At 41.3% G+C, this 11,818-nt stretch overlaps 1 protein-coding gene across 1 annotated transcript; it reads left to right on the top strand.

Annotated features, from left to right (window-relative positions):
- The first annotated feature begins 4,731 nt into the window (after positions 1 to 4,731).
- Positions 4,732 to 5,781, top strand: LOC149258448 (uncharacterized). The gene has a single exon (XM_089416648.1). It carries the CDS (start codon positions 4,732 to 4,734, stop codon positions 5,779 to 5,781), a length of 1,050 nt encoding a protein of 349 aa, XP_089272774.1.
- The last annotated feature ends 6,037 nt before the right edge of the window (positions 5,782 to 11,818 follow it).

Raw genomic sequence — 11,818 nt, 5'->3', positions numbered from 1 at the left:
CATGGCTTAGTGCATAAAAGGTTAACTTTATTATTATTTTAAAAAGGCTTTCCTAGTTCTTATGTGCAAAAGAAGGGTTAATTATGAGACTTTCTTGAAAAAAATGCATGAGAACTTTGTACATAAAATATAGAGAAACTATGTTGGGTTCTTGAAAACTAGTATGTGTTATTTGCACAAATAAACAATTATTTTATTTGAAAAGAAGACATATGTAGAAGAATCAAAACAATAGTTAATTGCATCAACTTTTTTGAAAAGGAAACGTATTCCCATATGTAACATAAATATCTAGACCCTCTTAAAGGAGGGATATGTGTTGCACACATTAAAATAGGGCTATTATGATAATCTCTTCCATACACAAAGAATAGTCATTCTATTATAGAGATATGTCCTTTGCATTGATTGAACAACTTTGAGCTATATTTCTTTAGAAAAATTATGTGATCATTTTTATGCTATCATAACTATTATGTTAATTTCTTTTGGACAAAGATCATGTATATGCATGCAAGATTTGTATTAGCTTTAGTTTAGAAAAAATATACATTTGTATGCAGGAAAAAATATCATGTTGTGTTAGCTTACATTGGAAAATATTTTTTGGGAAAGAAGATAAATTTACATGCACAAAAACCATAGTAATGTGTTGGTTTCCTTGGAATATATATATATATATATATATATATATATATATATATATATATATATGTATATGTATATGTATATGTATATGTATATGTATATGTATATGTATATGTATATGTATATGTATATGTATATGTATATGTATATGTATATGTATATATATATATGTATATATATATCTATATATATATATACATATATACATATACATATACATATACATATACATATACATATACATATACATATACATATACATATACATATACATATACATATACATATACATATACATATATATATGTTGGTATTGCTTTATTGAATTAGTTTTATGGATAAGAAAAGATGCTTTTGCATGCTCTACTGTGGTATATTTCCTCGAAAAGGAAACATGTGTGTTAAGTGTGAAACCAAATTCATGAATCACATGCAGGATTCTAGAATCTTCTACACTGCCAGTAGTTTCTAGAATCACATGCGGGATTCTAGATTCTTCAATATCGCCATTAGTTTCTAGATCATTCCAGATCTCCATCTGAATCACATACAAGATTCTAGATCCTTCTTCTGCCTCCATAAATTTGTAATTGATCTGGCCAAGGAAAGCAAGCCAAGGTCCACGCCTGTTACGTAATGCTAAGTGATTTCTGTTCTCCAGTGATTGTTTTATCTATTCTGCTATTTCTGACTGAGTAATCTTGTTGTTTCTCCATTTGTCTGTCTCTGTGAATTATTTTTTGCTATTGCCGTCTAAGTCTCTGAGTATAAATCTACTACGTGTTATGTATGTTCTTATCTAACAATTGGTATTAGAACTAGGGTTGAATATCCACTATGCAAGCTGCTTAGTGCCATTGCCTTACTCTGGCAGCATTTGTTAAAACGTTGGTTGTTACCCCTGGAGCTGTTGAAGGATCTGTCCAAGAAATAGCTGAGGAACGCTGGAACTAAAAGGCAGTTGCTGCAAGAAAAACAAGGTCGTGGATCTATGTTGAAATGTGTTGCTGGAGTTTGAAATGTGGAGATCCATGGAGTTTGGAGTTGAAACGTGGTGTTCGCAAGTTTTTTTTTTCATCAAGCTTGCACGTATACGTCAAGTTTTTTCTCAAACCAACATATGTATGTGTGAAATGTGAAAAGGTTAAAACATTATATATGTTTTTATATTTATTATGAAACATATATAATTATATGTTGGAATTTTGAAAAGTATATTTTAAAAAGGAGCAGGAATTTTGAAAAGGGTATTTTAAAAGGAGGAAGGTCATTATTACTAAATTTTAAAGAGTAAAATTAAAGCTTTATTTTTAAGTAGAGTTTTTTTGTGTTTTGGGGCGTGAATTTGATTGAAAATGGAGACAACAATTATAGATATGGAGACGTTGAGTGGGGTTAATTTTGCCCTATGGAAATCACAGATGGAGGATATACTGATTTTAAAGGATCAATATTTTTTGATTGAGGGCACAACAAAGAAACCCTCATCGTTGACAAATGAAGAGTGGAATAAGCTAGATAGAAATGTGATTGCAACAATCCACCAATATTTAGAAAAGAATGTTTATTTCAATGTGTCTGGAGAAAAGATGGCAAAAGGATTATGGAAGAAGCTCCATGATCTATATGAGAAGAACATGACATCAAACAAAGTGTTCTTGATGAAGAAGCTTTATAATCTCAAAATGAAGGAGGGTGCTTTAGTTGTTGAGCACTTGAATGCATTTAATATTATTACTAATCAACTTGCCTCTATTAAAATCATTTTAGATGATGAAATTAGAGCCATATTGTTGATGTGTTCTATGCCAGACAGTTGGAAAAATTTAATTGTAGCTATGAGCACTTCAGTAACTACAAGGACCTTGAATTTCTGTAAATGAACAATTGTTATGTGTAACATTCCCATTTTGTTAGACAAAAAACCCTAGCCGCCGCTGAACGGACCTGCCATAGCCGCTGCAGGTTCTTCCACTGACGGCCGCCTATGGTACCAGTTGCAGGAGGGGAGAGCTCCGCCTCCCCTCCAAAGGACACGCCCTTATCTGACAATATGCAAAAGACTGTGACTCTGCACCCCGCAGACACAGATCCGGAAACTGAAAAAGACCAGCAAAGGACGCAGAAGGAAAAGATGCACTCAGCTCGGAATGAAGAGGACAACGAAAGCAATGATAAGCACACCAATGCGGAATCATCTCAGACAAAAGTGACCTCAGCCACTTGTATACCAAAAGCAGCAGAATCGATCAAGGTTGAACTGCCAAGCCACCGCATCAATGGGGAAATCCAATACATGCAGGATTACGCTCTCATCGGAAAGTTTTTGGGATTCTGGCCCACAGAAAAAGCCTTACAAGGATGGATAGCCTCAAAATGGAAGCCCAAAGGACAAGTGACTTTGCAGCTTGGCCCAAAGGGCTTCTTCACAGCCATCTTCAACTGTCTCGAGGACAAAACAAGGATATTTGAAGGCGGCCCGTACTTCTTTAACTCCTCAGGTTTGTATCTAACGGAATGGAAGCCTCGATTCAACCCTGATAAAGAAGACTTCAGTTGGGCCCCTGTATGGATAAGAATGTATTCCCTTCCTGTGGAATACTGGAAAGAAGAAACGCTGGCAGACATCGGCAACAAGCTGGGGACCTTCATCAAAGTTGCAACCGAAACAAAGACATGCAAATACACCTCTTACGCTAGGATCTGCGTCAAGATGCACCTAACCAAGACCCTTGCAGACACGGTAAGTCTCTTTCACGATGACTTTGAATGGAAACAGCCCTTAGATTATGAGCATATCCCTTTTCGCTGTAGAAAATGTCATGAGCACGGCCACCTCTTCCGTGACTGTCCCTTAAATGTGAAGCCCCTGGCTCCTTCTAATGATGCAAACAAGGACCAAGATGGTTTCACCAAAGTCCCCACCTGCCGCCGGCATGCCAAGAAAAATCAAGCTATTCCAGATCAAGCCCTCAAGGCGAACCCCCAGAACTGCTTCTCTGTCCTTGCCTCGCAAGATATTCCAAACAGTCCCAACTCTGACTCCCCAGATCAGCCAATCCCACCCGCGCCCTCCTTCAACCGCTCCATCACCTTAATATCCTCTGACCCAGCCTCTTCCAACTCTGCAGATACACCCTCAATGGAGAAAACCAAATCTGTCTCAGATCTCGGACCCCTAATCCCTTCCAAGGGGAAAACCATGATGAATGAAAATCAACACGCATCAGATATGGATCTTGACGCAGCACTAGCCTTGAGTCTTCATGAAAATGTAGTGGAGGTGGACCACAATACTCCAAGTGTTATGGAGGAAGATCGGGAAGATGTAGATCTAGAAGAGTTTGACATCTCCAAGCTTGACATCTCCAAACTGGAGACAGCATGCAAGCAAAAAGAGTACAACTCAATCCCCCTCTGGCAAATAGATAAACTTGAAGGAGTCCTGACCAGGGTGCAGCACCATAAAAGCCTGGGCATCCAAGGAGGCAGTCACTGGGATGGAAAAAAGATCCTTAAAGATACAAAGAAAAGGGGCAGAAAAACAGACCTTCAGAGAACAATAATAGTAGGGGAACTACTTATGGATTCGGGGCAATTCCCCAAGTTGACCAAGTTCTACAAACCCAAATCTCAATCTACATGAAGCTCATTTCTTGGAATGTAAGAGGACTCAACAGTCCCTCTAAACACAGAATGATCAAAAACCTGATTATGCAAGAAAAACCAGCAATAGTCTTTCTTCAAGAAACAAAAAGCAGCAGCACAATGATAGACAAACTCAGCAACAAAATATGGGCAGGCAGTAGTTCAATATCAGTAGACGCCTCAGGGGCATCAGGTGGTCTTGCCATTTTATGGAACCCGCAGATTGTATTACTTGATAATTTTCATGCCACTCTCCATCTTATTCAAGCTACATTCCACCTCATCGGCACAAACATCCACGGGCACCTAACCAATGTATACTTCCCGTAGTCAATTCAGCAAAAATTGGATCTCTTGGATACGATTTCCCTCCTCAATGCAAATAGACACTTCGCCTTATGGATTGGAGGAGGCGATTTCAATATCATAAAATCCATGGAAGAAAAACAAGGGGGTAGAACCCGGCTCGACAGTGATAGCAGCGGCTTCAAGCAATTCTTACAAAACAATCAGCTCATGGACATTCCCACCTCCAATGGCATTTTTACCTGGTCCAACAAGCGCAGAGGTGCTCACCATATTGCCTCAAGGCTAGATCGATTTTTAATCTCAGACAATGCGATCCACCTTGGAGGAGATTTTAGCGCCTCAATCATTCCCCAAGGAGGCTCCGATCACTGGCCAATTTTGCTCCATTGGTCAAGACCAGGCAACTGCTGCAATCGACCCTTTCGATTCGAAGCCTTTTGGCTCACAAACAACAAGTTCAAGGATGTGGTCAATCAAGCCTGGACATCTTACATCCCGCCTGCGGGAGCTAAGATGTATCAGTTTCAACAAAAGCTAAAAAATCTGAAACAAGTTCTTAAAATATGGAACCGAACTCATTTTGGCAACATACAGGAGAGCAGACAAAAACTGGAACAGCAAATGAAAGTACTACAACAAAAATTCATTCTGGAAGGACGCACAGAAGAACAAATTCAACAGGAGCAGATCCTCTGGAATCAAATTGAAGAGCGTCAAAAACAAGAGGAAATTCTATGGCGGCAAAAATCTCGAATAAGCTGGCTTAAAGATGGAGAGAAAAACACAAAATTCTTCCACAAAACCACCATACAAAGGCGTATGCACAACAAAATTACCTTTGTCAACAATCAACAGGGTGAAAGAATAGAGGTTCATGAAGACATGGAAAAAGAATTTACAGGCTACTTCAAGGACATTCTAAAGGAACCTGACGGCAACCGGGATGAGGCAATCCGGGCTATCACGCAGCACATTCCTAAAATTATCAATGAGGACCACAACAATCAACTGCTCCAACCCATATCATTAAAGGAAGTTGAAGAAGCCATGGCTCAACTCAAAGATGGCAAAGCTCCAGGGCCTGACGGATTCACAGCCAATTTTTTTCATGAATTTTGGGAGCTCATTAAAGTTGAAGTATGGGATCTAGTGGAAGAATCCCGTAGCATGCACTAGGTCCTCCCGGCCCTCAACTCAACCTTCATAGCCTTGGTACCCAAAGAGGCGGCTTCAAACAAACCTGAGAAGTACAGACCAATAGCGCTATGCAATGTGATTTACAAACTCATTTCAAAGGTTATTGCAAACCGACTCAAACCGCTCCTCCCCCTGCTCATCTCTCCAGAACAGACGGGGTACGTTGAAGGTCGGCAGATCATGGATGGAATAATTCTTTCAAATGAAGTCATACACTCTTTAAAGCTTCTCAAAAAACCAGGTATGCTTCTCAAGCTAGACCTTTCCAAAGCCTTCGACAAACTTAGCTGGAATTACATTCATAAAATGCTCTTGGCTTTTGGCTTTAATTCCACCTGGACCAGATGGATCATGAACCTAATCACATCTCCAAGTTTCTCTGTCTTACTGAACGGATCTCCTTCTCCTCCCTTTCACCCCTCGCGTGGCATTAGGCAAGGGGATCCTCTATCACCTTTCCTCTTTGTTTTAATGGCCGAAGGGTTAAGCAGGCTCAAATCAGCAGTTTCCTCCCAAGCTCTCAAAGGCATCTCTCTCCATGGCCGATCTCCTCAGACTCATCAGCAATTCGTTGATGATACTATGCTCTTCGGGCATCCTTCAGTAAAAGAGGCCTCTGTATTCAAATCTCTCCTATCCCTCTTCTCTGAAGCTTCTGGCACGTCCATTAACGCTGTAAAATCTCAACTCTTCTTCTTCAATACTCCCCCCTCCACGCAAAGGAATATTGCTCGAATTTTGGGATTCACAATTTCCCACCTGCCTTCTAAATATCTAGGAGCTCCACTCTCTGATTCAGCAATCAAGCAGGTGTCCTGGAGGTCGCTTCCGGACAAACTTGAATCAAAGCTCTCATGCTGGACTTTCCGGGCTTTAAATTTGGCAGGCAGGCTCGTCTTCATTAAATCAGTATTACAAGCAATGCCGCTATATCTTTTCTCCATCTTGGCAGCTCCAAAAGGGGTTCTGAAGGCAATACGCAATCTACAACGCAACTTCCTCTGGGGATCCACTGGCTTGAATCGGAAATAGGCCCTTGTCAAATGGACAGAAGTTTGTAAAACCAAATCAGAAGGAGGGCTAGGACTTCGGGATCCGCTTCAAAGCAACAACACAATGGGAGCCAGAATATGGTGGAACTGGGTCTCCAAGCCAAACACCCCATGGGCTCAACTATGGCAAGCAAAATATGCCAGAGGCAGCAGTTGGAGTGACCTCATCAGAATCAATCCTACAGCGCAAGGTTCACTCATCTAGAACAATGCAAAAACTCAGAGTAGCTTCATACAAGAACATAGCTTTTGGGAAATTCATTCAGGCACAGCTGCCAGATTCTGGGAGGACTCATGGCAGCAACTCCCCAAACTTGCAAATTTGTTCCACAAACCTCTTTGGCAGGCTAAAATGAAGCAAGAAAGCATCACACTGGTACACCAGTTCTGGAAGCCATCTCCAAATCATGACTTTCAGACATGGAAACCGGCGCGACTCTGGCAAATAGATTGGCAGGGAGAAACGTACACAGATATTGATCAGGAACTCATAAATAGGAAAATCCGCCATTCCAATCAGCAGGATAAACTCAGATGGGGCTACACAACCAAAGGCACTTTCACCACCAAAGAAGCTCATCACTTGCGCTATTCCAATCTCCGGGCGGCCAAAGATCAAATCTGGGAACAAGTATGGCACACAGGGCTATGGCCCAAGATCTCCACCTTCTTATGGCTATTAAGCAAAAAACGCATTCTCACTTGGGACAACTTGATAAAAAGAGGATTTATAGGGCCATCCAGATGCCCAAACTACAACATTAATTGTGAAACTATTAGTCATCTAATGGAAGAATGCCCATTAGCAAAACAAATCTGGGAGAAAGTTGAAAAATGAAATATGAGAGCAAACCCAAGACAGGTGGATGTCATGGAAAACATAAGGAACTGGGCCAAACAGCCGTTCAAAAGCCGGATTCTCAACTCTCTGTGGAGCATCATTCCAGGCTTTCTGTACTGGACACTATGGAAAGAGCGCAACCATAGAATCTTCAACAACTCATACAGATCCATAGATGATCTTTGGCTCATCCTCAATCAAAACATACAGGAAAACCTGGCCATAAGAGTTTGGAATGACTCGGACATGCCTGAAATCCAGCAAGAACGCAGTATTCTGAAAGAATGGAATCTTGACCTTAAGTCCTTAGTCAAGGTTATCACCAAACCATCCATCAGATCCGCCTCTCCATCCTCCTGGTCCCCACCTGCATTCAACTCATACAAGCTGAACTTCGACGGCGCTGCCAAAGGCAACCCTGGCCCTGCAGGCTTTGGCGGAGTCATTAGACGACATACAGGAGAAGCGATACACTTATATTTTGGCACAATAGGCAAAAATACCAACAACGCGGCAGAGCTGGAAGGACTATGGAAAGGAATCTGTCTAGCTGAACAGCATCACTTCTCCCCACTTGAAGTTGAAGGTGACTCTCTTATACTCATAGAGGCGGCTAAAAGAATACAGGCTGGAGCCAAAGCAGTCAAGATTGCAAAAAGTTGGAGGCTGCTAAGCCGTCTGGAATCCCTGGAGGAAAAGCTCCACACTCCCCACAATATAACCTTCCATCATGTAAGGAGAACAGCGAACCAGGTAGCAGATCGGCTGGCAAATCAAGGCGTGTCACAGTCGACACCTCACTTCTCAGGCTCACTGGATATGGTTGAAGATGCTCAACTCAAAAAGGATTGCATCTCTTTGGTGCAAAAAGACCTCCCTCACCCGGATGCGGGTGTTTATGATGCGTGAGAGGCAGGTGGCTCGTCACATGGGCAGGTGTCAGCCCGGACGAGCCACGACATACCAGTACGCAGGTGTAATAACTCTGCCAGAAGGTGAAGCAATCGGGATATTAAGTCTGGTTCAGGCACCATTTTTCGCGGAGGGTGAAGTCATTGGAATGTCAAGTCTGGTCCAGGCGCCATTCAATGCGCAGCAGCAGACGAGGAGAATGGAACTCGTTAAGTTTGAACTCCAAGCCGCTTTCCCGCATTCTTTCAAGCGGACCGAGCAGGTGCTGGCAGAGACAGAACATTCTCTGGCCCAGTGCAAGATTTCTCAGGGGAATTCTACAACGGGAGGCAATTGTCGGATGCCAAGAGAGAGGCCCAGGATGAGCAGTCGTAGAGGAGGTTCTAGGGGCCATTCTGCCACTCAGAGGCCTGACATTTCGCCTTCCTCCTCAGTGGAAATTACCTCCGAGCAGAATAGATTTCCGAGCAGGCTTGCCGGACGCAGCAATGTAAGAGGCAGAGGTGAAATTCTGGAATGCGGTCATGTGGAGCACCCGGCTGTTCGATATCGGATCCCATGCACGCTGGAGAACAATTCCCTCATCGTCTCAGTCACTGTGGAGCACTGCAGCAATCTCAGGGGGCAACTGGAAGACCTGACGGTGCCAAGGGTCGACATGCAAGCTCCCAGAGTTGACATGAGGCGACCAACTCAAGCTGATGATGTTGGCCCTAGTGAGCCGGTTCAGAGGTTGCTGCGCTTGGACACGGAGGATTCAAAGAAGCTTAAAGGTCCAGTGACGGACGAGCCTCACACAACTGATGAAGATTAACTCAGAAGCTGCTTTGTATTCACGGCCAGGAACGCAACTCTCTGTCCAACTCTTTCTGCTCACTTTGTCTGTCTGTTACTGGGTTTATGTCCACCGTGACGATTTATATGTCCACAGTGTCAGTTTACGTGTCATCCATGTTAGCTTATGCGTCCACCGTGTCATTTTATGTGTCCACCGTGTCGGCTCATATGTCTACTGTGTCAATTTAGATGTTGGTTATGTCGAAAGGAAGAAAAACTGGTTTCTTTTTGCGCCAGTGTTGCTCTGAATGGTCAATCATGGGGAAAATCTCTCTAGAGATGCAGGGCCACGGCCCTGATGTAAATTTTTACTGTAATTTTGGTTTTTTTGTAATATAAATAGCTTAGTTTTATGGAGAAAAAAAAAAAACTACAAGGACCTTGAAGTTTGATGATATCAGCAATAGTTTAATGAATGAGGAGCTGTGACGCAAGTTAATTGCGGAAAACCAGGGAGGAGAGGCTCTAGCTCTAGCTGATCGTGGTAGGAGAATGGATCGAGGCTGGCAAGGGCGATCAAGATCAAGAGGCCGATCAAAATCAAGGAGAGGTAGAATCATCTGCTTTCATTGTGGAAAACCCGAGCACATGAATAAAGACTTTCAATTTTGGAAGAATGGATAAAAGGTTTAGAGACCATCTAATACAAATCACAAGTCATCTAGCACAAATGAAGGTGAGACCATTGTTGTAGCCATAGATGGTGATGTGTTGTTTACTGTTTCAGTAGAGGATGCCTGTGTATATATATCTAGTAGTAGCTTTGATTGGATCCTTGACTCTGGGGCATCTCACCATGTAACCCCATGCAAATATAGTTTTGTTTCATGTAATCCTGGTGATTATGGTAGAGTGCATTTGGGGAATAATCATTTTTGTAGTATTGCTGGAGTGGGAGATGTCCAGATCAATATGAAAGATGGACAAGATATATTGTTGAAACAAGTCAGGCATGTACTAGAAATGCGCATGAGTTTAATCTCTATGGGACGACTGGATGATGAAGGCTATTCAACAAGCTTTAGAAAAGGAGGTTGGAAAATTAGCAAAGGTGCATTGGTCGTGGTCAAAGGACCCAAGACAGGAACATTATACACATTGAAGACATTGATAGGAAAATCAGATTTGGTTGCTGTCACAAAAAAAGGAAATTCAACAGATCTGTGGCATAAGTGTTTGGGTCACATGAACGAGAAGGGCTTAAAAATCCTTGTTGATAAAAATTTATTGCCAGGTTTGAAATCCTACAATTTTGATCTTTGTGAGCATTGTATATATGGTAGACAAAGAAGGGTTTCATTCCTTAGAGGTGGCCATGACAGAAAGAAAAATGTGTTAGAATTAGTACACTCAGATGTGTTTGGGCTTGTTAACATCAAATCATTAGGAGGAGCATCATATTTTGTAACTTTTATAGATGATGCATCTAGGAAGGTTTGGGAATATCCTATGAAAAATAAAAGTCCTATGAAAAATAAAAGTGAAGTGTTTGGAATATTTCAAAAATTCCATGTCTCTGTTGAAAGAGAGACTAACAAATTGCTGAAGTGTTTAAGAACAGATAATGGTGGAGAATATTGCTCAAATGCATTTAAGGAATATTGTAACAGGTTTGCCATAAAGCATGAGAAGAATGTTCCTGGTACTCCTCAACAAAATGGTGTTTCCGAAAGGATGAATCACACCATTATAGAAAAGGTGTGAAGTATGTTGTCCAATTCCGGTTTGGAGAAGAATTTTTGGGCTGAAGCAGTCAGGACCACTTGCTACCTCATAAATAGATCTCCAACTACAGCCTTGGATGGCGGTATCCCTAAGAAGTTTGGACTGGTAAGAATTTGAATTATTCTCACTTCAAAATCTTTGGAGGTGAAGCATTTGTACATATTCCCAAAGAAAATAAAACTAAGCTAGATGATAAATCTATGAAATGCATATTTTTGGGATATGTGGATGAAGATTTTGGTTATCATCTATGGGATCTAGTCAAACATAAAATTATTAGAAGCAGGGATGTTATATTTAATGAATCAGAAATGTTCAAGAGGACTATAGGTGAGTTGGAGGTCAAGAAGGTTATTGACAGGTTTGAAGAGAAGTAGGAAAACATACCACCAATACAAGAAAATGAACAGAAAATTCAGGAGCATGAAGAACAACAAGTGGAAAATGATGAACAACAAGAAGAAGGAATCTTGCAGGAACCTTTACAGGAGATTCAACCTAATAATGCACCACCACAGTTGGTTCACAGATCTTCTAGGCCTCATAAGCCTTCACAAAGGTATCCTCCTTCAAACTATATTTTGTTGACTAATGAATATGAACCTAATTGTTTTCAAGAGGCTTGTAAAGTTGAGCACAGTAAATAATG

This window comes from Pinus tabuliformis, chromosome 6, assembly GCF_031772625.1.
Source record: "Pinus tabuliformis cultivar Carrire ecotype Pingquan chromosome 6, CPIR1, whole genome shotgun sequence".
Classification (NCBI taxonomy): Eukaryota; Viridiplantae; Streptophyta; class Pinopsida; order Pinales; family Pinaceae; genus Pinus; species Pinus tabuliformis.
Note: the sequence above shows the minus strand (reverse complement) of the source record. Positions and strands in the feature narration are given on the sequence as shown.